The following is a 27,078-nucleotide window of genomic DNA, read 5'->3' on the forward strand; positions in this document are numbered from 1 at the left end:
CTGTTTTGAATGCGGCTCCAGGATTATGCCCTGTCAACATGAGAATGTTAGTGAATTCTATATTGTGCAATTCCAATTGCATTTTAAGTACAGTTCCTGGAGGCCTGTAGGTACCAGAGATCACTCTAATTGCTTCAGCTATAGCAGTGAATGAGATGGGCAGAAACCCTTGTCTCCCCAGAGCTCAGGTGTTAATGGCAGAAGATAGAAAATACACTAATAAAAAAAGCAATCCAAGATACTATCTGACATAGTTGAGCGCTGTGATGAAAAATAATGGGAAATGATCCAAGGAGTTTGGTCAAAGGAAGGCTCAGGAAAAAGTGACTCCTGAGAAAAGATTTGGAGGATCTCCAAGAAGGAGCCAGGGGGAATGGGACATGCAGAGGCAGAGCATGTGCAGTGGCCTAAGGCTGGCAGGTGCATGAAAGGCTGAGGGCAGAAGAGCTTCTAAGGGTGTGAGAAATGTGAGAGCAGCAGGTGAGGCAGTCAGAGAGGTGGCCAGATGATGCAGAAGTGTGGTACTGTACCGAGGTGGGAAGCTTTGAAGGGGTCACCTGACCTGGTTTGTGTCCTGGGCTGGAGAGTGGTCTCCTGAAAAGCACGTTCGAGTCTTAATCTCCCGGCCCGGTGAACGTGACTTCATTTGCAAGTAGGGTCTCCTCAGATGTCATCGAGGATCTCAAGCTGAGATCACACTGGATTTAACGTGAGCCTAAATTCCACAATGTTCCCATGAAGAGCGGAGTGGACGCAGGTGCAGAGAAGTCCAAGCTGGAGTAATGCAGGAACCAGACCAAGAGCCTCCAAGCACGACCAGCAGCCACCAGAAGCCGAGAGAAGGGTCAACACTGGGATGTTCCCTCCAGGGGCCGCACCAGTCAACGTCCTGGTGTCAGGCCTGTGGCCTCCGGAACTGAGCGAGTAATTTTGCAGTTTCAGCGGATAAGTGGCATCTCACTGCCACCCTGGTGGGCTAAAAATAATTGCAGGAGCTTTTGGGTAGAGGATTAGTTCTTGGGGGAAAGTAAAGGCGGCCCCGAGCAGGCTACTTCAGCTGAGGGCCAGGAGAGCACAGTGGTGCCAGGGTTATGGTGGGGAGCACGAATATCCTGTACCGCTTGGAAGGCAGAACGGAGAGGATTTGCTGGCATGAGAGAAACTGCCCGCAGAGCGCACCAGCGCGGAATTGCTCCTCAGTCCGGGTTCCTGCCTCGGAGCCACTCAGAGCATGCGCCTGAGAGAGCTGCAGGCCCGAGAGGGCGGAGCCCAGGCGGCCTGGCGCCGGCTTCCGGTTCCGTCAGCGCCGTGGCCGGGTGCCGCTTCCCGCTTTTCTCGAAGCTCCTAGAAGTACCCACACTGGGGGCTTACCGGGAGCCGACCTTGCTGGCTGCGGGACGCTCCTTAGCTTGTGGGGTCCCTCGGAAGCCTCTGGGTTCTGGTGACCCCAGGCATTCTCCGCTCGCCCAGGCCTCACGGTGGAGCCCGTCTCCTCTCCGCCCCCTCAGAGACTCACCTGTGCCTTTCAGGCCCTGAGACCTGGTGAGCAGTCTCTGGTGTTCATTTCTGTGAGGAGAACCAAGCAGTGTCTAGCCCCCAGACAGACCCTGCTCAGCTCCAGAAAGCATGAGAGTTCCAAGAAGGCTCTGGGCAACACGAAGCAAGGAGTGACTGTGGACGGACACGCGAGACCGTGGCTTTTGCCAAGTTACGTTTACATGCGGGGGAGGCACGGTGCGACACTGAGCTTGAGGTGAGACGGAGGCCTGGGCTGGAGGTAGCACCGTGGCAGTGGCCCACTCAGACTGGCGTTGAATGGCACGGTACGGTGACGGTGTCGTTTCAGTTCAGTGCCTCAGCACGGGGAGGCGTCATTGTGGAGAAAAGAACAAGTGGATAAAAAGTTTCATGAACGCTGCTGATGGGTGACCATGCTTATGAAAAGAAGCCATTTTGAAAATAAAGAGAAAACTTCTGGGGTGAGCAGTGGGTGCAGTGACCAAGCTGCTGCTCCTGGTGTCGGAGTACCTGAGTCCAAGCTGCTCTGCTTGCAGTACAACCTCGAGTTACTGCACGCCCAGGGAGACAGCCGGGATGGCTCAGGTACTTGGCTCCCTGTCTGCCCTGTGGGAAATCAGGCGGAGTTCCTGGCTCCTGGCTGTGGCCTGATCCTGTGGTCACTGGGGGAGTGAACCAACAAATGGTTCACAAATATATATATATCTGTATCTATTTATATAGATATAAATATCTATATAAATAGATATAGATCTATTTCTATATAAATAGATACAGATATATATATATATTTTTTTTCTCTTGAAAAGGAAGTTGTCCTGGGAAAGGAACTAACAGGCTTGGAGGAGCATGGGTATGATTAGAACTGACTTTCTTCCTCAGTCAGACTCGGAGACGAGGTAAGCAATTTCCAGAGAGTGCTTTCCCTCTAATAGCAAGTGTCTCCTTGGGATGTTTTAATGGTCAAGGCTAGTTTTTACTTAATCTCAAACTAGTGCTTAGGGGACTGGTGCCATTTATGCTGCTTGCAACCTTGGCATCCCAGACCGAAGTGCTGACTCCAGTCCTGGTCACTCTGTTTCTGATCAAGATCCTTACTAATACCCCTGGGAAGGCAGTAGAAGATGGCCCATTGTCTTCTGCCAGCCATGTGGGAGACCCAGATGTAGTTCCAGACTCCTGGCTTCAGTTTGGCGCAGCCCTACCATGGAGGCAGTTTGGGGAGTGAACTACCAGATGGAAGATCTTTCTGTCTGTCTCTGCTTGTTATTCTCTCTGTCACTCTGACTTTAAAACAAATGACTAAATCTTTTTTTTTTTTTAATTTATTTGTTTTTATTGGAAAGTCAGATATACATAGAGGAAGAGAGACAGAGAGGAAGATCTTCCGTCTGCTGGTTCACTCCCCAAGTGAGCCGCAATGTCCGGTGCAGTGCCGATCCAAAGCCAGGAGCCAGGAACTTCCTCCAGGTCTCCCACACAGGTGCAGGGTCCCAAGGCTTTGGGCCAACTTCGACTGCTTTCCCAGGCCACAAGCAGGGAGCTGGATGGGAAGTGGGGCTGCCGAGATTAGAACCGGCGTCCATATGGGATCCCGGGGCGTTCAGGGCGAGGACTTCAGCTGCTAGGCCAAGCCGCCGGGACCAAAATTGACCAACTCTTAAAAACAACAATAGTATTTGAAGCAGAGACCTGGTCCCCACCATGCGCACATGATCCTCCATTGTCTGGGCTTTTTTCTCCAGAGTAGAAGTGAGCAGTGTTTCTGTCTTACCCAGGTCACACACTGTCAGCTCCAAGTTCTGATGACTTATTAATTATTCATCTTCTTTTTCTTAGGAGCAGGTCTTCCAGGCTAGAGCCTCATCTTTGGTTGGGTCAGACAATGGCAGGTAAGCCTTCTTGCTTCAGCCAGGGGCTGAATAAGTGAAAGCTAACGCTGAACCTCACCCCTGGGGGCTTGGTGTAGGCCTCTGGCCGTGGGTATCAGGTGGCTGTTTCGATTCTGCTTTTTTTGCTTGTTCATTGCAGCAACATCAGAGGAGTGCCGTGAATGCACCAAAGGACGCAAAACAGGGTAAGAGAATGGATTCTCCAGGCCAAGTTCTTCTGCTGTGGGGGTACTAGGACTGCAGGCTTTACCCCTGTGGGAGGTGGTGGGCTTTCTAGGGTACATTGCTTTTGTGCTAAAGAATTTCCCTTTATAAAATATAATCTAGTGACACTTGCTAGTCATGTGATCCTGATTGAGTAAGCTACAGCAGCTCAAGGATTAATATTAATGAATTTTTGGTAGATCTGACTTCAATTATGACAGAAAGACATTCAAACCCCTGTGTAACATGTGTTCCTCAGAAAATGCAAAAACCCATGTGAAGCAACAGCTGGGAATTTTAGTGCAACTATGTGTGAATAGCAAACATTAGATCTTGGCTTTCACGTCACATTATTTTCTATAAACAGAGCTGGCTGCTTCCCCCAATGGGAGTGTGAGATTCCCACAGGTCCCTTCCCAGCCTCGAGTGGTCCAGGGCATCCTAGTGCAGGATGGGGGTCCCCCTGCAGATGGAGCTCTACCTGGATGGTTACTGCCTCTAACCCTCACCCTAACCCTAACCCTGTAGGCAAACACCTTACGCTCGTGAGGTCTTCCCAGCACTGGGTAGGAGATGGAAAGAAGAGGGTTTTTGTTCACTTTTCTGCCCTGATTGGTGGGATCTCCTTCCTTCTCACCACCTGCTGTGATTGTCTGGCCTGCTGGGCAGAGGGGCAGTTGACAGATGGGCATGTGCAGGTTGTGGAAGGAGATGATGAGATTCCAAGGTCAGGATGGTGGAGGGAACAGGAAGGCACGGAGCTCTCCCTCTCCTCGCTCTGGTCACTGCTCAATGGTTGATTTCCATCTCACTTGCTTTTGGCCATCAAGTCTGCAGAGAGCAACTTTGCTGAGTGGCTGACTGGCTTGGGTAAGGAGAGACAAGAGAGATGGGGAAATGGGTAATCAGGAAGCGTTCAAAGTAAATGGCTCACTGTCCCTGTGATGCTTCAGGCTCACCCTACTTGCTTTTGTAGAGAATTACACTATGGTTTTAAAGGACTATAGAGCAGACCCACAGGTGACAATCAAGGTTGTGTCCAAAGTGCCACATGCCCCATCTTGGTGTTGCTTGAAAGGAAAGCTGTGGTTGGAATGAGCTTTCCTCCTCCCAAGGCAGTGAAACCCAGGGTGCAGTGGGCTCTGACAGCTGCTGGTTGGCCAGTACCTTGCCTCATTGGTGCTGTTTGCACCACAGGTGCCCCCAGGGTCGGAGGACCCTCATCCCCGGATGATGCCAGGCATGGTGTCACTGAGAGCTTCTTTGGCTCCTGGAGGGGCAGTGACCATCTGCTCTGGGAAGCAGGTTTTGCTGTGGGCCAGTCTTCGAGTATAGACACACAAAGTGTTTTTTGGCCAAACGGGGCAGTGGAGGCAGGGTTCCCTGGCCCATCATCACAGACTTTGGAAGATGTGGTCATCATTTATTTAACCTCGAAGTCTCAGCATACAGTGTGAGAAGTGAACTTTGTTACTGGGCAGTTCACTTCTGGACTCTGCCTTTAGGTCTTTGCCCTGGAGTTTGGCTTGCTTGCATTTTTAATCAACAAGCATTTGCTCAAGTACATTTTTTTTTAAAAAAAGGCTTATTTGAAAGGCAGAATTATAGAGAAAGAGATCACCTGTTCACTGATTCAGTCCCCAGATCACCATAATGGCCAGTAACAGGGCTAGGCCTACTCCAGGAGCTTCTTGCAGGTATCCCACATTGGTGCAGGCACTTGGGCCAACTTCCACTGCCTTCCCAGGCAGGGACATTTGCAGGGAGATTTGATCAGAAGTGGAGCCAGGACTTGAAGCAGTACGCATATAGGTTACTAATGCTGTAGATAGCAGCTTAATGTAGTACACATCGATGCCAGCCCTTCAGTTTCAATGTCCTCAGTCATTCCACAGTGCTGGCCTTGGGTTTTACCAGATAGCTTGCAAGACTGTGAGTAGGCATTCTGTTTGTCTTGTGGACAAATAAGGCCTGTAATAATGTCAGCATAGGAGGTGATGTGCCGTGATGGGTTCATCAGATATCAAGCTGCAAATAAAGAAATCGCAGTAAAAAAAAAAAGGTAGTGTTAAGGATTTGTAAGAGTTAGTCATATTTTCCCTGTAGGCTGCTAAAGCTTTAATTCTTTAAAAAGGAAAACCTAAAAAAAATGTTTTTAAAACTGGCAGGCAGGAAAAAGTAATGCTTTCTACTATTCATAGGCCAGCAGAATTTTCAGGTGGTCATGAACTTGAGAGTGGGAGGACTAGCTTTGTGGCTACCATGGGTTCAGAAAGAGAAGTAGGGGACAGCATTGTGGCACAGTGGGTAAAGTCATTGTCTTTCACTCTGCATCCTACATGGATGCCTCTTTGTGTCCCTGCTGCTTCACTTCCCATCCAGCTCCCTACTGATGAACTGGGAAAAGCAAAAAGTGCTTGGGTCCTTTCTACCCACCTTTTAAGATCCTGAAGAAGGCCTGACTCGATGCTGGCCATTGCAGTCATCTGGAGAGAACCAGTAAATGGAAGATCTCTCTGTGTCTTTCTGATTTTGACTTTGAAAATAAATAGGTACATCTTTAAACACAATTTTAAAAAGGAAGAAAAGTAGAGTGAAGGCCTTGGCTCATTGATTGACTCACTCAGGATCCTGACAGCAGATGCCGATCCTGCTGAGGAAGACCCAGATTGATTTAAGGACTCACCTCCTCTCTCCCCCTCATCTCTGCTTCTGTGTCTTTGATTCAGTCTGTTTCTCTCTCTCTCTCTCTCTTTGTTCATTTTCGTACCTTCTTTTTCCATCAATACAAACTAGTACACATTATTGTTTACACGTTATGAATGTACACTGTAAATGTTCTGCAATGATCTGTCCTCCATGTGGTCCCCTGATGCCTCACTAACATTTATCTCTCAGAGAATTATGTAAGATTTTGCTTTTTTCTCGCAAAAATGTCATTTTTTTCTTCCTATTTTTTTTTTTAAGTAAGTGAACTTCCACACCCAGAAATACTTTATTAGAAGTGAGATGCTGAGCACTCACCCTTCACTGGAAGAAGCAGAGTGGACTTGAGCAAGTGGGCCATGGGAGGGTTCTTAGTACCCACGGGCAGTGATGGCAGTGTCCTGGGTACCATGGTCTCCTGGGCTTGGAGCAGTGGCTTTCACAGAGAAGGCGCCAACACCTGTTGGTGCATGGAATACCTAGAGAGGATGTGGTTTTGAAGGAGGTAGTTGTTTAGTTTTCAGGTGACTGCAATCAAAGGTGTGGAGTGAAGTGAAACAGACCATGGCTTAAAACTGAGGGACTCTGAATGAATAGGCTTACGCGTCAGATAAAACTCTCGTCCTAGTCCCTGGTATTGTTTTATCAGAGAGAGTGTGTCACAAGCAAGAATACAGAAGTGGCTGTCTCTACAGGAAAATCAGTTTGGCAGACGATCATTAATCAGGACAGTTCTCTGCAGGTGTCCCAAATACTGGCGTTTGGTCGCTCACTTAAAGTGTCTGTAATGACATTCATGGGGCACAGGAGAGTTCTGGTTGTTTGACAAGGCTGCTGCTTTACAGGTGCATTGCTGTGGTGCCCATACCATTTTTAAAAATATTTATTTATTTTTATTTGTAAAATTTTTAAATTTATTTTATTGGAAAGTCAGATATACAAACAGGAAGAGAGACAGAGAGGAAAATCTTCCAACTGCTGATTCACTCCCCAAGTATTGCAATGGCCAGAGCTGAGCTGATCCAAAGCCAGGAGCCAGAAACTTCTTCTGGGTCTCCCACATGGGTGCAGGGTCCCAAGGCTTTGGGTGGCCCTTGACTGCCTTCCCAGGCCACAAGCAGGGAGCTGGATGGGAAGTGGGGCCACTGGATATAAAGATCTTGCATTCACTTGTTCACCACCTCTCAACCCCCTGCTCAAATGATCCCAACAACCAGGGTTGAGCTGAACCAAAGCTAGGAATCAGGAGTTTCCTCTGAGTCTTCCTGTATGTACAGGGGCCCAGGGATCTGAGCTATCCTCTGCTGCTTTCTCAGGCCATAAACAGGGAGCTGGATGGGATATGGAGCAGCCTGAACCAAGACCTCTATGGGATGCTAGCATTGCAGGTGGATGACCAGCTCATGCTGGTGTTGCCCTAACCTTTTTTTGGAGGCAGGAGTGAGATCTGTGGTCTCCCCATCCTGCATAATCTGCATGTTCAGCTAAGGTATGCATTGGCCTATTTACTGCTAGTTTTCCTGGAAACACCTGCCTATAAGTTTCTGGACCAAAGCTAGGAAAGTGGTGGATTAGGGGACCTCTAAGTCACTGCATATGGCACATAATATCAGCTCTGAAGGGTGAGTTTAAGGCTCCACTAAAGGAATCTCTCCAGAAATGCAATGTTTAAAGCAGGTACTCTGTGGCTTTGGGGCTGAGAGTACCCATATTCTGCCTCAAATCCCTTGTGTAGCCCTCAAATCTCCTTGAGACTATATTTAGTACCATGGTACTTTTAGAATTTTTTTAAAAAATATTTATTTTTATTGGAAAGTCAGATTTAAAAAAAAAAGATTTATTTTATTTTTTATTGGAAAGTCAAATATACAGAGAGGAGGAGAGACAGAGAAAGATCTGTCTGCTGATTTACTCCCTAAGCAACCACAATGGCTGGAGCTGCACTGATCTGAAGCCAGGAGTCCAGAGCCTCTTCTGGGTCTTTCACATGGGTGCAGTGTCTTAAGGCTTTGGGACGTCCCCAATTGCTTTTCCAGGCCACAAGCAGGGAGCTGGATGGGAAGCAGGGCCACTAGAATCAGAACTGGCGCCCATACAGGATCCCAGTGCACGTGAGGCGAGTACTTAAGCTGCTAGGCTACTGTGCCAGGCCCATGGAAAGATTTACAGAGAGAAGGAGAGACAGAAATATCTTCCCTCTGCTGGTTCACTCTGCAAGTGTCCGCAATGGGCCAGAGGTAAACTGAGTCCATCTGCAGCCAGGACCTTCTTCCAGGTCTCCTGCATGGCTACAGGGTTCCAAGGCTTTGGACCATCCTTTACTGCTTTCCCAGGCCACAAGCAGAGAGCTGGATGGGAAGTGGAGCTTATATGGAATCCCAGCGTGAGCACGGCAAGGAGTTTAGCCACTAGGTTATGGCGCTGGGCCCACTTTTAGATTTTTTTTTTTGCCGAGTCAATTTTTTACAGATAAAAGAGAAACATTCAGTATGAGCTAACAGAGTTTGTGTTGGTGGTGATTATTTGAGGACTCGGGGTGTGATTTCAGCTGATTGAGTAGCCACTTTAGTTGGCAGGAGGAAAACAATCTATTTTTTTAATTTCAAAAAAAAGGTTTATTTATTTATCTATTTGGAAATTAGAGTAGCAAAAAGTGAAAGTGAGGGAAAGAGGCTAGAGATTGATGGATCTTCTGTTTGCTGATTTACTCCCCAAGGGGCAATAATGGCCAGGCCGGGCCAATCTGAAGCCAGGAACCCAGAGCTTCATCCAGATCTCCCATTTGGGTACAGGGGTTCCCGCACTTGCACCATCTTCCACCACTTTCCTAGCTATTTAGGGGAAGCTGGATAGGAATTGGAGAGCTGGGCCTGAACCAGCATCTATATTGGGATGCTGGCCTCACAGGTGAACGTTTTCCTGTAGCACTTGTCCCAGAAAAACTTGATAGTGAATCTTTATTTGGGTCCTTTAAAAACTCCTAGATTTTTTTTTTAAGAGAGACCACTTCTCTGCTTCCAACCTTCCTCCTAATAATCTTCAAGTGTCCAAATACTAGGAAAAGGGACAGAAATTCCAAAAAGGGAGTTTATCCAGAACATCAAATACTGGGCCCCAACTCCGTGCATTCCATTCCTCCCATTGTTTATGGGAGGCTGAACATCTGTATGCTGAGGTGTCTAGGGTTGTGTTGTCACTCATGCAGGAGGTACCATTGCATGTAGATGACCTCTCGAGCAAAGGTGAGGCCTGGCATAGACTAGTGGCCCTGTGTATCATGGCCATGTCCTGGAGTACCTGCTGGGTCCTCCCCTCTGCCCTCAGGGACACAGGTGAACAGCTTGAACCCCAGAGTATAGTGGAGGACTCAAGCCCTGCCTGTCCTTCAGAAACATTTGTGGCTGCCAGGGGCCCGCTGTGGACTGTAAGTCCTTCCCATCCTTCATGTCCCCCATTTTTTCCTCATTTACATATACATTTGCTAAAATGGTGAAAGAGAAGCACAAAGATGTGAAAACACTCTTTCTGGGGGCTTGCATTGTGCTGTGGCAGGAAAGCCACCACCTGTGATGCTGGCATCCCAGATGGATGCCAGTTTGAGTCCCAGCTTCCATTTCCAATGCAGCTCCCTGCTAATTCACTTGGAAAAGGAGTGGAGGATGGCCCAAGTGCTTAGGCTTCTGGCTCCTGGCTTAGGACTGATTCAGCCCTACCCACTGTGGCCACTGTGGAGCTGAGCCAGTAGATTGAAGTGGATAAAAGATGTTTTTCTCTCTATGTAAGTTTCAAATTAATAAAGTCTGTTTATAAGTCCTGCTTCCTACACAGGAATGGGCTTGCTTTGATGAAAGCCATTTCTTATTGGCTAGTCTGCTGTTCTGCTGTGAGTTATGTTGCCGTGGTAGTCTGTGCAGCTATCTTGACTAGCTGCTAGGAAGAACTTACTTCTTAATGTCATTTTATGCTTAGTTGATAAATTTGATGCCTGTGGTTTTTATCATTATTTTTGCTAACTTGCTTTCAAAAGCCTACCAGTGCTTTAATAATTAATTTTCTGTGTTTTTACAGCCTAAGGTTATTTGATAGGCAGATGAATTTGTATCAATTAAGTCAGTTGATATGGTTCACTTAGAAAAAGAAAATCATCAGAGAAAACAACTTGTTTGGTAGGGGGAAGAAGAGAAATGACTGTAATCAGTTCCTCCATTAGAACCAAGCCCTGCACACTGCACAGAGCTTGGATGGTGTGACCAGGCGGCTTCCTCAGGAAGTGGAGACCCAACCCCACTCCCCCATGTCCGCACTCAGCACAGGAAGGCTCTCACCCCCCAAGTGAGAAAGGAGGAAAGCAGCGCAGAAGCTGGAACTGGCATATAGTAGTGTTTTTCATTTTTTATTTTTTTTAATTTTTAAATTTTGATTTTTGGTGATGTTGACATAGTTGATCAGGGTGCAAAGGATCAAGGGTCAGGGGAAACTGGGTGAATCCGTTGTTTCCAAATTTTCTTTTTCTTCTTCCTGTATCTGGGAGAAGGGAGGAGATAAGGGGAGAAGCCATTCCCTGCCTCCCAACTGCCCCAGTACCCAGGGATGGGGAATGGCCATCTGATATCAGCACAGCACCCAACAGGCAGGCAGGCGCAAGGCCCCAGACTTTGTCACCTGGGCCCCACTGGATGCACTGTCCTTCAAGTTCATATATTCGACACCCTCCCATAAATCTCCAGAAAAAATTAAATAGGCTAGGCAGCTGTGCTCGTACACTGATATAGTTAACACAGATTTGTCATTAACCAGGCCCAGAAGGCCCACCAGCTATTAGCTGCTTTCTTCCCAGAGTGTAACACTTGCCTAGATACAACGCAACCTAGGCCGTTGTCTACATCTGAGACAGTTTTTTTTATTTTATATTTTATTTTTGATAATGTTTACATAGCTGACCAAGATGAGACCATTATTTTCAAATGTTGCCCCTTTATCTTGTATCTGGGGAAAAGGGGGAAATTTGGAGAGAAGCTGCATCCAGCCTCCCTACCACCCCCATTACCCATTACCCAGGGATGGGAAACAGCCACCTGATGCCATCCCAGGGTCCCTGATGTGGGGCATGTTCAAGGGTTCCACTCCAGTGGTTTTGATAGTTCTGAAATGCTGTTGATCTCACCAATCCAAGAATGAGAAAATCCAAGATCCAAGATCCATTGGCTGACATAGCCCACCTTAGAGTCTCCAGTCACACAGACATTTGCTATCAATGCTTAGCTGGGGTAGAGCAATTTATTCTGTCCTCCTTCTTCTGCTATATGGTACCAAATGTCCTCTGTAGGCCCCAGTGGACTGCCATATCTCCCATGTGCATCTGGGCATGCCTTCTACTGCTCTGTGTCTTAGCAACTTAGGAGGTCCAGTTATGGCACATGCACTCCACCTTAAACCATAGGTCCTGCGATTCTCCCCATGGTTGGAGTTCTGAATTCAGCATTTCAGTTGGGAGGATCCTCAAAGAGACCTCGCCTGAGGGGGTTCCTAGACCTGACTTTTGTGTGTGATTGCCAGTATGAGTTTGGTTCAGTCTGTTACCCGCATCAGCTTGCACACACATTGGTAGTTATAATTGCTGGGTCGGTTCTATCTCCAGCCCCGTTTCTTATTTAGACCAGTGGGTGCTGTGTCCCAGCCTAACCCATGCCCACCATGCACTCAGCCCTCATGTACAAAAGCAGGAACTGCACCTAGTCAGAACAACCCCCAATAACCCCTAGTAGGTGTGTCCCCCAGCCCTGGTTCCTGTGCTTGCCAGTATATGCAGCAAACTGGCCCAGTCTATCCCACATTCTGTTCAGCTCTAGTATGTATCAGTGGGTGTTGAATCTTAGTTCATTCCAACCAACCCCGCTATCCAGCCCACACTCATGCCAGAGGGTGTCACTACCTCTCTATCCAGACCTGACCCAAGCCCTGGTTCTCATGCTTACCGGTGGGAGTTGTAGCCCATCAGAGAGGTACCTGCGGTTTCCTTACTTGGCCTACTCCCTGTCTTGAATCTTGCACTAGTCACATGGTTCTGTAGTCTAGCTTGACAGGATTTGCCCTCAATTCTAGCACTTCCTAGCTGATAGTGTGGCAGAGCCCAACCAGCCTGTACTTACTTTGGCTCATAGATGCACCAGTGGATGCAGTCCATTAGACCAGCTTGGCTTTCCCCCTAACCCTGTTCACATGCAGGCCAAAAGTTGTAGTCCTGTCCAGCCTGGTTGGCCCTGGTTCTAGTACTGACCCTCACCAGTGAAAGAAGAAGCCTAACATGAGAGCCCACCGCAGTCCACCTATTGGACTTGCACACCTCACTCCCACTGGGTTTTATGTGTACTGGTGGTTGCTACAGCCCAGTCTGGCATGGCCTGCCTCACCTCAGCATTTGCTGGCAGGTTCTGTAGCTTGGCCCAGGCTGGCCAACCCCCAGTTCCAGTGCCAATGCTGGTGGGAACTACAGCCTAGCATGGCCGTGCCAGCCCCCAGTCCCAACCCTAATGTGGACTGGCTGGTGTTGCAGCCTGATTGCATATCCTGCATCCCATCCTGGTTCTCAGATCTGCCAGTGTGCAGGCCCAGCCTAGCCTGCCCCCAGGCCTAACCCACCTATATGCTGGTGGGTATTAATTGTATGCTGGTATCCTGAGATTTGCAGTTCCCAGCCTTTGGTTCTTGTGCTCACCTGCAGGGACTGCATCCTGATAAAAGAGTTTCCCCAGGCTTCTCCATCAGGCCTCTTCCTACCACACCCTGATGGGTCCTTGACCCAGACTGACTTAGTCCACCTAATGTCCTAGAAGGTACAGTAGCCTTGCCCTACTGGCCCATACCTCTTCACGTTCTTAATGTCGGGTGTTACGGCCCAGCCACACCTGGTCCACACCCAGCCCACACCCAGATACAGTTCTTATTTGGTTAAGCAAGTGCCAAGACATAGCCAAGACGTAGCCCAGCCTGTACTACACCCACCCTGGCTCTCATGAGCACCAGTGGGTGCTGGAGTCTAGTCCAGTCTGGCAGACTCCAGACCCAGTTCATAACCATGCTGAGGGATACTGCAGTCATGTCCAGCCTAGATTACTGCCCCCATTCCAGCTTTCGCATTCACCTGTGGGAACTGCAGCTCAGCCAGGATGTCCTCTTAGCTCCCCAACCAGACTTGTTCCCAGGCACAGTCCTTGTGCATGCCAGTGATTTTTCTGGCCCAGTTCAGCATAGTCCATCCCCTGTCTTGGCCTTTGCCATTGGATGCTGTAGCCTGGCCTGTCCAACTCTACCCCCAGTCCCAACTCTCATTGGTGGGTTCTGCAGCCTAGCCCTGCCTGGTCTGCACTCATCCCTGGCTCGTGGAAACCAGTAGGTGTGATAGCCTAGTGTGGTATGACCTGCACTCCAGCCTGGCTCCTGCACGTGCCAGAGAGCTAAGATTGTGTAGCTCTGCTTGGTCCATCCCCTTCCGGAACTAAGCCACATACTTGCCAATGGTGGAAATACATTTTACAGCCTGACCAACACCCAGGCCTGAATCACATGCCCACAAGTGAGGTTTCCCAAGTTCCCCCAACAGGCCCATACCCAGACCCATATCTCACATGTGCCAGTGGGTGTTAGGCCCCCACCTGGCATAGTCTGTCCCTTCCATCCTGGCCTTTGTATGAGCTGGTGTATGTTTGGCCCAGCTCACCCCAGCATCTGTTGTCCAGCGTCTGTGGGTTTTATAGCCCGGACCAGCCTGAACTGTCCCCAACCCCAATACGCTTGACTGTCGGAGGGTTCCATATTTATGCCTAGCTCAACCTGTCACCACTCTAGCCCTGAAGCAAACCAGTTGAAATTGCGGTTCCACAGGGTTGGGCCCACATATCTCCTCACAGAATCTACCCCCAGATCTAGTTCTCTCACCTGCTGGTTAGTGTTATGACACAGCCTAACCTTACCGATCCCCTGTTCTGACTCTTACTAGTGTGTACGGTGATTTAGCTCTGCTACGTAGGCCCCCAGCCCTAGCTTTAGTATGCATTGGTGGGTGGTGGTCAGCTGTAATCCACGCTAATTAGCCCAGCTAAGATTTCCCATGTGGACTGGTGCATTTGTCTGATCCATGAAAGTTCTGTGGCTTCCCCTCTCCAAATTGCTGCATCTCAGCCCCCTCACTTACCTGCAAGTACAGTGGCCTTGTTGATGGGAGTCCCTCAGAAATCATTCCTCACCTGCAACTTGTTTCCTCAGTGGTCTTTGCTCCCACACATCTCCTTACTCTCCTCCCTGATCAATCCATGCACCACGAATGTGTGGAGATCCCCAGGCTCACTCTGCCTGTCTGGACATAAAATTCCATGACTTCACCCGCAGGCACCATTTGTAGGCCCCCACAAGTATGGGGCCCAGGATCCCAGCAAGCAGCTGCCATGTGGCTGGCTGCCTATGGGTCTGGGCATGGCAGCTGCTCATTGTGGAATACAATAGTTTTAACTCTTCTTTTGTTTTACTTTCATTTGGAAGGCAGAGTGACAGAGAAAGCAACAAGTAGAATCAGAGACAGAGATCTTCTGCCCACTGGCTCATTCCACAAAAGGCCACAAATGGCTAGAGTTAATTCCACAAATGGCCATAGTAGCTAGAGTTCTTTCCTAGACCATAAACAGAGAGCTGGATCGGGAGTGGAGCAGTCAGGACACGAACCAGTGGCCATATGGGATGCTGGTGCTGTAGATGGAGCCTTAGTCTATGCTGCCACATTACTGGTCCCAGTTTTCACTCTTACATGTGAACTTGAGTGGATTATTTCCCCCAGATTTTCAGTTTCCACAATGTTAATAGTGTTACTGGTAAGATCTGTGTTTTCTGTTTTTAGGGGACATAATGGATATTAGATAGCTTGTAGAATCCTAAAGTGCTGCATAGGTCTAGGGCAGAGACCCTGTGCTAGCAACTCATTGGCTGAAATCTGTGCATGTATTATTTGGACTGCATTGTATCTGTTAAAAACAGTGCTAACATTTTACAGAGAAATGGCTCTCTTTATATTTTCAAGCCCGTCTTCCTCATGTGTAAAATGTAAATATGGTAATTACCCCATGAAATTTTGGAATGGCTTCATATAAGATAAGGACTTACATAAATAAGAGTTGGTAGGGGTGGCATAGTGGGGAGGTGTGTTAGCTGCTGTGTGGGATGCCTGTGTCCCATATTGAAGCATGTGGTTTGGGTCCTGGCTACTCTGTATTTCTAGCTAATGCTCATGGGAAGCAGTGAAAGATGGCCCAAGTACCTGGGACTCCTACCAGTCTTGTGGGAGACTTACATGGAGTTCCTGGCTCCTGGCTCAGCCTGGCCCAGCCCTGATTGTTGTGAGTTGGAAGATCTCTATCTGCTGCTCTGCCTTTCAGAGAAATGCATAAACACACATATCTTTAAGAAAGAAGGAATGAACAACATATGCATATATGGGTATCCACACAGCTATTGATGACCTCCTGACTATAGGAGGTCAAATGGGTACACTCAAAGGTTAAGACAGAAAGCCTCATCCATAGAGAGAAGGCACTGCTAAGTGATATGGAAAGATCTGGAGAGGGATGGGGATGGGGAGCTGTGATTTCAGGGTAGTCTAAGCTGCCAAAGTACATTGCTAAGCATAGAATGACTTGGATTCAGGAGAAGCTTTATTCCTCCTGTTCATTTCACAATGTGTGTCCTTGTTGGTAGGAGGCTCCTTACTCTAACATCACCTTGGTTCCATTGCTCTCTATATCAGGGGTTGGCAAACTGCTTAAAGGACTAGACAGTAGATATATATATTTTAAAATATTTATTTAATTTTACTCTTACTGGAAAGGCAGATATACAGAGAGAAGGATCTTCAGTCCGCTGGTTCACTCCCCAAGCGGCTGTAACAGCTAGAGCTGAGTTGATCCGAAGCCAGGAGCCAGGAGCTTCTTCTGGGTCTCCCATGTGGCTCAGGGTTCCAAGGCTTTGGGCGGTCCTCGACTGCTTTCCCAGACCACAAGCAGGGCGCAGGAAGGGAAGTGGAGCAGCCAGGGCATGAACCCATGCCCATGTGGGATCCTGGCACAGGCAAGACTTTAACTACTAGGCTACTATGCTGGACCCCTTACAGTAAATATTTTAGGCTTTAAGTGTCATATGGTTCCCCTTGGGACCACTCAGTGCTTTTTCTGTAGTGCCAAAGCAGTCAGCGACCCCTGTGAGTATAAGGACATGGCTGTGTGTGCCAATAAAACCTAATTTGTAAACACAGGTGGTCTGTGGCATGTGCTGCATAGTTTGCTGACCCCTACCCCAGAGCTTCAGGTCGGGGCTTACTGAGTTAGCCTTGTAAGCTAATAGAGCTATTTTGACAAATATTTTGTGCATGGCGTAAGAAAACTCTCCAGGCTCTGCAGCCTACTGTTGTTGTATCTCTGGGACCAACCCACAAAACCAGTCTCATGTTGCACATACACATTTTTCCAACAGCATTTCTGCATTCCAGATATTAATGTCTGTGTCAAGATAACTGAGCTAAGGAAACCCCCAAAACCAAGATGTGTAATGGCTCAAACATAAGAGAAGTGTCTGGATGCAAGGCAGAAAGCAGGTGTTGTTCATCAGTGAAGGGTTCTGTCCCCCACAGAGATCAGAAACCTTCCTTCCTTCCCTCCTAGGGCCCTACTATCTCCTCATTGTCCTGATGGAAAGAAAAAGAAAGAGCACACGGAGGAGAAATATATAGTTCATGAAAGCTTTGGCCTTAACTTGCACATATTACCTCTCATTGCCTGCTGGAGGAGAACACACACACACAGGCACTGCAGTAGAGACCAGGGAATCAGTGTAACCAGGGCTCAGCTAAATCCTATCACTATGCAAAGAAGAATGGCCTCATATGGACAATGAACATTTTCTAACTCTGATAGAATAATTCTTTAATCACAAATACGCCAGTACCTAACACAGTGGAAGGTATGGAGTGGGTTGGTAAATATTTGGGAAGGAAGAGCTCGAAGAAGGATTGGATACCAAAGTCCAGGTGCACAGCCTGGCCATTAACAGGCAGCCACGCTTGTTGGCAAAGCATCAGATTTCCCACTGTGGCACCTGTTGTTTAACCTTCTTGGTACTAAGCAATTATTTGTGTTCCCTGGATTCTGTAAATGGTGTTCTACAGCTGAACACATGTCCTCTTTGACTTGTATAGACTTAGAGGGATGAGAATGAAACATAATTCATTTTACTTAAGTAATGAACTCATTCATCTTGTCACTTAAGTGCAAGTGGATGGGAAGGAACAAGGAAGAAACAGTGTGAGAGCAACTAGGGCACAGCCTTGCAAAGCATCAGGGTCAGAGTTGTCAGAATCACCTCATGGTCCAGTGAGAGACATGCCCTCACCTCTCTGCTTCCTACCTGTAGTAGTTTGGCAGATTTGATTAAGGTCACCATCATCCCAGGGCTTGAAGGCATTCCAGATGGTGCTGTCCAGGGTGCTGCACATATGGCCATCTCTGCCTTGTCACTCACCACCCTCTGCTGATCCAGTGACTGCGTGAGGCATTTGCACTCTGGAATCTCAAGAAAGTCTGGCACCTTCACTGCTCATGGCAGTGCAGAGGCCTATACACAAAGGGAGAATTCCTCACGCAGTGCTGGACACAGCTGATGAGGGGAGAGGACAAAGAGGAACACATGGATATCACCCCATCTCATTCTAAAAGTGAAGGAGAGAAGTCGGATAGAAGTTGACTGGCGGAACTGGAGATGATGGAAAATCAATGGGCTAGGGCCAGATTAGATCCCTGAGGAATTATTGGGCTAGGTGAGACCTGTCCTGGTGAACTGATCAGACTGAAGGCCTCATCTACCATCTCTTCCAGGCCTTTTCTCCTGGACTAGCTTCCAGGGTGGATATGTATGCTTTGCTAGACATGGTGAGGACTGATCAATGATGGAACACAACTTTGTTAGGGCTCCCAGCAGTGAACTGGAATCACTTTCTGAAGTTAGAGTCTTAGGCCATAGTTCCTTCCTTTTTTAAAATGTGTATTTATTTATTTGAAAGAGTTGAAGAGAGAGAGAGAGAGAGTCTTCATCAACTGATTCACTCCCAAAATGGCTGTAATGGCCAGAGTTGGGTCAGTCTGGAACCAGATGCCAAGAGCTTCTCCTGGGTCTTCTAAGTAGGTGCATGGGCCCAAGCACTTAGGATATTTTCAACTGCTTTCCCAGGCACACTGGCAGGGAGTTGGATCAGAAGTGGAACATCTGGGACTGAAATTGGGACTCATATGGGATGCTGGCACTATAGCCCACTATGCCTCAGTGCCAGCACTGCCTAACCCCACTTCCAAACAAGATAGGGGGTATAGAAAATAAAGGAAGACTTAAGAAAAATTCTTGATTATGTCAAATGCCTCAAAATAACATATGACCCATGTACTTACCTGATATAAAGGTCTAGGACATTAAGCATTTATTAATCTGGAGGAGTAAGGAAAAAAAATCTATTGTGAGCACTGACACTTTAGCGTTCTGGATTGAGTTCCAACAATAGATCACTTGCTCATGTTTTCCATTCCATTCCATTCCATTTTTTCCTGTTTCATAAGTTAATTCATACAGCTTGAGTTTCACAGCTTCAAGAATATTGACTCTAGGTTGTAATCACCGCAGTGATCACTAGAAAAATAATATAAACAGATAGAGTAAGAAAATGAAATAAATTTAAATGGAATACTAAAAATGTTTGGATAACCCAAAGAAAAGCAAGGAAGAGGAAACAAACTCCTGTTCATACTTAATAGACAGATGGTCGGATGGATTTTTAGAAAAGATGCAACATAGAAACAGCCAACAAAACAAATAGGACAAAAAATAAAATGTCCTAGATCTTAATCCGTAGGCCTAAATCCAAACAAATAATTATAGTAAATGTAAATGGTCTAAACACACCAAGTATATGCTGTCTATAGGAAACTAACTTGAACTGTAGTCACACAGGCAGAAGATAGAAAGATTGTGTTAGTTTCTATGCTGTGTAACAAATTCCTACCATTGGTGCCTAAAACGACATACATTTCTTGTCACAGAGTTCTTACAGGACGGAAATTGGGCGTGACTTACCCGGGAATGTGACCTCACCAGAAACTCAATAGAGAAAAATTTCTATTCAAGTTTTCTCAGATTTGTGCCAATATTCATATTTTTGTGGTTGCCTGTAAATTTGTCAACTTAGATGAAATGGACCAGTTTTTCAGAAAGCCAAAAAGAAACATAACTAATCCAAAAGGAAGTAAACGACCTGAATATTGTTATAATCATCAGAAGAAAAGGAATGTATACTGAAAAAAAAAAACCTTAAAAAAAGAATGGGGTAGTTTTAAATATTTGGAGAAACCAATCCAATGCAGTTTCTTTCAGAAAATAGAAGAAATTTCCCTTAACTCATTTATGAGGACAGCATTGCTGTGAAATAAAAACTACGCACAACAAAACTATGGGCCAGCATAAGTCACCACCTGTGACACTGGCATTACATACTGGGGTTATGGTTTGAATCCTGATGCTGTTTCTTATTCAGTTCCCTGGTAATGTGCCTGGAAAGGTAGCATTGATGGCCCATGTAGTTGGGAGCCACCCAACTGGGAGATGGATGGAGTTGCTGGTTCCTAGCTTTAGCCTGACACAGACCTGGATGTTGCCATCTTTTGAATAGTGAACCAGGAGATGGAAGCTCACTTACTCTGTCTTATCCTTACCCCTTCTGTGTTTGAGTGTATGTGTGTGCATGTGTGCCTCCCTTTCTGCTACTATTCCTTTCAAATAAATAAACATTTAACAAATAAAAAAAAATATCACATCCTACCAAGTGGAGTGTGTCCTAGGAATAGAAGACTGGTTTGGTGTATGAAGTAATCCTCACTATTAATAACATAAAGCAGAAAAGATACATGATGGTGTCAACTGATACAGAAGAGGCACCTGGAAAACAATTCAACATTCATTCATGATTAAAAAAAAACTGATAGCAAGCTAGCAATGGGAGGGAAATTCTTCAGAAAGACTGTATTGATAAGTCCACTCATGAAGGCTTTGAATGTGGCAGACTCGTGGGGAGAACTTCCACCAGCATGCTGATTAGCAGTGCCCAGGTGATTACATCTCTTAGCCTAGTGTGTGTTGGCATTAAAATCCCTGGAAACAATGTTGCCAAAACAGTGCTCATTATTCCTGGCTCTGGAGAGAGGGTAAGGGCAGCTCCTGATGTAATGGCCTCAGACCTGCATACCAGGTCTAGGGGGGTGGGTGATGTGCAGAACCTGAGTGGGGAAGACATCACTTTGGTGAAGAAGTTTGCTGAGCAAGGATAGTGGCGCCCACAACAGGCTGGGTGGCAGGAAGCTGGCAGCTTATCGGAGGTGGGCATCTTCTGCGAAATCAGAGCCAGCAATCTGCATCTCTCAGGAAAACAGTATGCACCTGGGAATGAGAGTTCTGAGAGCCAGGATGTTGGCAGTTTGGCCAGAGCCACAGAACCAGCTGCAATGAGAGCCTTTAGCTGTCAGCACCAAGTGACAAAGCAGCAAGGCAAAGCTCACTGAAGGGACCAAGGCAGAACTTTTGTTCTTGATAAAGAGATTCAAAAGTAAATAAATAAATAAGCTTGGTCTAATTAGTGCTACAGCCTGCTAGAGACTCCAAACAGAGTCATAAAGAGAAATGTCTCCTGAAGGTTATTCTCTCATGTTGATCGGTGCACTTGCGTCTGTAGTCAGGCTCTTCTGCTTTGGAGTTTATTTCTGTTAACCAGACTCCCCAGACTTTCTTCTTAATGACCTGGAACTTTTGGTTTCCCGAACTCCGTTAGGAGTAGTTTGGTCTCTTAGTTCAAACAGAAAAAAAAAAAGCTCAACAATGAGTCTTAGCTGAAAGTATAATTTAGGGCAGTCCAATCTTCAGCACACTCAACTGAGGATGTAGAACTTTTGCTTTCTCAGGCTCTGTGGAAATTGCTATAGAAAACATCCGTTTAATTGCTCAAAGAGCATGTTAAAGCATGATGGTAGTTCTGAAGTGGGACTGCTCTGAATCTCAAGGTGCTCGAAGCACAGGCAAGCATAGAATGGTGGAGAGGAAAGAAAATGGAAAGTCGCTGAAGCAAGGCAGCTCTCATTGAAAAGAACAAATATGGAGCTCTTGGTAGCCAACCAGGATCTCTGGGTTCTAACCTGGGACTTAGATCCTTCTAAGCAGTGTGCTGGCAAGGCAAACATCTGAGACCACATGCTCCACACTCACATTTGCCCCTTTTGGGTACTGGAAAAGGAGGACATGAGATGCAGGCTCCAAAGGATCAAAGGCCAAATCTGATGTTTTCATAGTGCATGACCTTGAACCACTCTGTTCTCTATTCTGTGCCTTGTTTCCTCTTCTGCAAAATAGGATGATGACATAATCACCTTGCCGAGTTGTGCAAAACACCTAGAACCAGGCTTGCCTTATAATAGGTGCCATGCAGGTATTGGCTGTTACTGTGCCTGGGCCCTTTAGGCCAGGCTACCGCTGTGGTTCTGGGTTTCCTGGCTGTAAACCTAACAGGCTGCCTTGGGCCATATTTCTCAAAACATAGCCTAGAGACAAATCATATCAAAATAACCAGGAGTTTAATTTAAAGGCTCTTTCAAGTGCTTTCCAAGTGAGCTTTTTGTGTGTCCATGAAGTTGTAGCAGAAGCTGCTGAAGTATGTGGTAGTGGCTGACAGTGAAGTACTTTGATGGATACAAGGTACACTCTGAGAGACATGGTAGATAGAAGCTGATCCAGAATTGGAGACAGGTGACCCTCACCCACAGGGGAAGAACAGCACCTGGAATGGACGGGCTGCCTTCTTCACTAATGTTCACAGATGGGACCTGGCCCTTCCCTCTTGAGAGTGTCCTTTCCATTTGTATGGCTTTAGGTGAGCTTTTCAAGCAGTCAGCAGGACCAGCTCTGGCCTAGCAGTGAAGATGCTGCTTGCAATGTCTGCCTCCCACATCACAATGTGAAGGTTGAGTCTAGCTCTGCATCTAATTCTAGCTTTCTGCTAATGGGCATCTTAACAGGCAGTGAGGGATGGCTCGAGCTCTTGGGTACCTTCTGTCCAAGTGGGAGGCCTGGATTGAGTTCCTGGCTGTTGGATTTGGTCTCAGACCTGGAGCCCTTATAAGCATTTGGGGTTGGGGGTGGTTGTGTGCCAGAAGATAGGAATACTTTCTGTTTGTCTTTGCCTCTCAAATAAGCTATTTTTTTAAACTCAGAGTTATGTAACTTATGAAATTTAATACCATATATAGTAGGATAACTATGGTAGCAGTTAATATTTCAGAATAGTTGATAGAGAGGATTCTGAATATTCCAAGTGCAAAGAAATGACAAATATCTGAGGTGCTGGATATGCCATTATTCTGATCTGATCATCACATATTTATATACGTACATATATGTGAATATATGTATTTTTTGAAAGAGTTACAGAAAGGGAGGGGAAGAAAGCTGAGCTGATCCAAAGCTGGGAGCCAGGAACTTCCTTCAGGTCTCCCGCATGGATGTAGGAACCCAAGGGATTGGGTCATCCTCTGCTGCTTTCCCAGGAGATTAGTGGGGAGCGGCATCAAAGGTGGAGCAGTTGGGACTCAAACTGGTATCCACATGGCATGCCAGAATTGCAGGCATAGAATTAGCTTGCTGAGCCACCACATCAGTCCCACATACTGCATATGTTATTAAAATGCCACACTGCAAAAAAGCCACATCGCACCCATAAATGTAGTTAATTTTATGTGTTGATTTACAAAGGTATTTAAAAATTTTGCACCAGAGTACTTATTGAAGTGTTGTTTATTTACTTATTTTTGAATTTTATTTTTTGTGATATTTACATAGTTGATTAGAGTAGAAAGGATCAAGGATTAGGGGAAAGTGGGTGAGATTATTGTTTTTGCATTTTCTTTTTTTTCCTGTGTGTGGGGAAAGAGGGGAGATAAGAGGAGATGCCTCACCCAGCCTCCCAACCACCTCAGTATCAAGGGATGGGGAACAGACAACCAGTGCCATCACATGATTTCTGATGTGGAGCAAGCTCTGCAGGTTCTGCTTAAATGGTTTTGATAGTTCTGAAATGCAGTTGCAGAACTATCATCAATCCAAGGATGAGGAAATCCTTCTAAGGTTCGTTGGCTGACATAGTCCATCTTAGAGTTTCCATTTGCCCAGACATTTGCTGTCAGTGCTTGGCTAGGGTAGTTGAGCAATTTATTCTGTCTTCCTTCCTCTGCTGTATGGTACCAGATGTCCTCTGCAGGCCCCAGTGAACTGCCATATCTTCCATGTGCACTTGGGCATGCTGTCTACAGTCGTGCTGCGCCTGGCATGCATCTCACAAGAATGATACTGCGTGAGAACATTCAGCCCTCACTGGTTAAACACTGTGTAATTCCATCTTCATGACTTTCTTGAGGTGACAGAAAGTATAAAAAAGAAGAGATTAGAGGCTGTTGGGGATTAATGATGGGCTGGGAGCAAGTGGGAAGTGGGTTTAGCTATAAAAGTGTGGCAGGAGGGATCCTTGTGGTAATGGAAATGTACTCTGTCCTCATTACACCATAATGATGTCTTGGTTTGGGTATTGCTCTACGGTGTTGCAGCATGTTACTTAAGAGAAGGTTGGGTAAAAAATACGTGGGGTCTTGGTATTATTTTCCTACAATTGCAGCTGAGTCAACAATTATCTAAAAATAAAAGATTTAATGTAAAAAAGGCTTATTTATTTGAAAGGCAAAATGACAAAAAGAAGAAGAGACAGAAAGAGATAGGGAGAGACAGAAAGAGATCTTCCATCTGTTGGTTCACTCCCCAAATGGCCACAGTAACCAGGGGCTCCCATGTGTGTGGCAGGAGTCCAATTGCTTGGGCCATCTAATTCTGCCTTGTAGAGTGGAGCAGCTGGAATACCTGTCAGTGCTCCAAAATGGAATGCTAGCGTCTCAGGTGTTAGCTTATCTCACTGTGCCACAATACTGCTCCTAGGAGGTTTAATGTTTTAAGATTTATGTATGTATGTATGTGTGCATGTATGTATGTATTTTTATTGGAAAGCCATATTTACAGAGAGAAAGAGAGACAGAAATAGCTCCCATCTGCTGGTTTACTCCCCAAGCGACCACAATGGCTGGAGCTGAGCTGATTCGAAGCCAGGATCCAGGAGCTTCTTCCAGGTCTGCCACATGGGTGCAGTGTCCCATCCTCTCTTGTTTTCCCAGGCCACAAGCAGGGAGCTGTAAGGGAAGTGGAGCAGCTGGGATACAAATTGGCATCCATATGGGATCTCGGCACACACAAGGCTAGAGCTTTAGCCACTAGTCTAGGGCGGCAGGTCTGAGGTTTAATATTTTTAAAAGTTATTTGTTAAAAGTTAGAACAAATTGCCACATAATTTGTACTCAAATGCACATTACTAGTACCCTTTTGTCATTTGAATTCCCCTGCATCATGGAAATCATTGTGTCTTCCCTAGACTCAGTGTTTCAACATTTTTAAAAAAGATTTATTTATTTTTGTTGGAAAGGCAGATTTATAGAGAGAAGGAAACACAGAAAGATCTTCTGTCCACTGGTTCACTCCCCAAGTTGTCACAATAGCTGGAGCTGCTCTGATCTGAAGCCAGGTGCTTCTTCCGGGTCTCCCAAGCAGGTACAGGTCCCAAGACTTTGGGCTGTTCTTGACTGCTTTTCCAGGCCACAAACAGGGAGCTGGATGGGAACCAGGGCTGCTGGAGCACTAACCAGCACCCATATGGGATCCCGGTGCATGCAAGGTAAGAAATTTAGCCACTAGGCTGCTGTGCCAGGCCCTCAGTGTTTTAAAATTTATGGTGAACACTTTCTCTTACCTGTATTTCTCTGTTTTTCTCTGACCTGTATTTCTTTCTTTTCCTCCCCTTTGGCCCTTAGTGAAGTGACTTATATGTGGTGGTTCTTTAATGCATTCCTCGGAGGACCGGGTTTACACTGTCTTCCTGGAATGGTATTTGCCACCCTGTAATCCATGAGACCCTCAGAGACAAAGGCAGTGGAAAACCCTGCCTCCGTTAGAAAGGCCTTTGAAATATTAATACAGTGGAAGATATAAATCTTAATTAGCAGCAGGAAAAAGTGGTGACGTATCAAGGTTCTCAAAATGTCAGCTGGTGGCTAGGCATTCAGCTCATTTATAGCCACGTACTCCTGCACTGTGATACGAAACCAATACTGCTAATTAAAGGTGTCATGACAATCAGCTGGCTCACTGTTAATTGATTCCTATTACTTCAATTACTTGTTTTCATGCCAGTAGAATTTAATCAAAAGAGGTCAGAATGGACTATAAGGCTTGTAATTTGGAAATGATTTGCAGATATTTATTTTTATGTGTATCCGTTTCACAAGCCAAGAGCAAAAGTATCAGTGTTCCCATATACTTTATTTGTCTGATGAAGCTTTTGGAAATTGAAATTAATTCCTGATGACAGACAGATATACATATTTCATCAACGAGGGAAATTTGTACCATAGGCCAGTTTCATATTCTGGTTGTTTATCCTCTGTTGGAGTTTTTCTACCTTAAAAAGAACTTTCCATTGGTCATTTGGCTGCATTCTCCATCACCTTATTTTTTCGTTCCTGCCTTTGACAAGTCTGTGAGGGTGGGCTAGGGAGGGGATCATAGCTGCCTTCAAGAAGCCTTAAAGAAGAAGTGGCTTCTTTCTCGGGCAGCTTTGAAAGTCACCCCTCATCTGTACTGTCCTCACCAGCTAGATCAAACCTGTTTTCATGGGCCTCACTTTTCCTACACCTTCAGTACTAATGACCACTCTTTGAAATTCTGTTCTCCTTGGCTGGAATTCTCACTAAACCCTCTGCCAGGAATATTTTCCAGAAGGGGTTTAACACAACCCATATGACAGGCAGAGAAGAAGAAGTCATAGCAGGGGCAGGGAACTTTTTAATCTGCCAAGGGCCATTTAAATATTTATGACATCACTCAGATGCCATAAAAAATTATCAATTTAAAAAGCCTGCACTAGATGAATAGTCTTGAGTTTCATCTGTGGTTGCCATGGCAAGGCCAGACCAAATGATTTCGTGGACTTTATATTCAGTTGGACATTCCTCACTCTTGCAAGCAAAAGTAGGGAAAAGGCCAGCAGGTCAGAATAACCAAATCTAAAGAAAGTTCTAGTCTAGTTCTGTATCCACATCTGAGAAAAGATGGCATATAGATGTGGGGCTTACAGATACAGGGGCAGGCTGCGTTTGGTCAAGTCCTTCATAGGTAAGCAGAGGACCACTGGGAAACCAATCCAGTCTTGGAAATAGGCTCAGCGGGAAGAAGTGAAAGCAGGCCCCTTTTTGGCTAGTTAGGGTATATCACTAGGCTTTTTCTGAGGAGTTGATTGGAAAGGCTTTTGTGAAACCAGCCAAAGCACAGGAGCTTTAAAGGCTGGTTCTCTCCCTCAGTGATTCTTACTTGTCAGAGTAGGGCCTAAGCCTTGTTCACAGTAGCTGACATTATTAATAGCCACAGGAGTTACCTCAATTATCCAGAAATGGTTTCTTTCCGGAGAAAGTTCATTAAAACTTGCAGCATATCTACTGTTAGTTGCTATGCGGTTAGCGGACCAGGTACTTACAGCTGGGAGCTACCACCA

At 46.2% G+C, this 27,078-nt stretch overlaps 1 protein-coding gene across 1 annotated transcript in view; it reads left to right on the forward strand.

Annotated features, from left to right (window-relative positions):
- The first annotated feature begins 1,430 nt into the window (after positions 1-1,430).
- The window catches only part of MYO3B (myosin IIIB), a 545,106-nt gene continuing 519,458 nt past the window's right edge, over positions 1,431-27,078 (forward strand). Inside the window, exons 1-3 of the mRNA XM_058664616.1 lie at positions 1,431-1,542; positions 3,358-3,410; positions 3,550-3,595. Coding sequence (XP_058520599.1) covers positions 3,404-3,410; positions 3,550-3,595 — 53 coding nt within the window. The 5' untranslated portion in view covers positions 1,431-1,542; positions 3,358-3,403. The remainder of the gene's footprint in view (positions 1,543-3,357; positions 3,411-3,549; positions 3,596-27,078) is intronic.

This window comes from Ochotona princeps, chromosome 5 (genome assembly GCF_030435755.1).
Source record: "Ochotona princeps isolate mOchPri1 chromosome 5, mOchPri1.hap1, whole genome shotgun sequence".
Lineage (NCBI taxonomy): Eukaryota > Metazoa > Chordata > Mammalia > Lagomorpha > Ochotonidae > Ochotona > Ochotona princeps.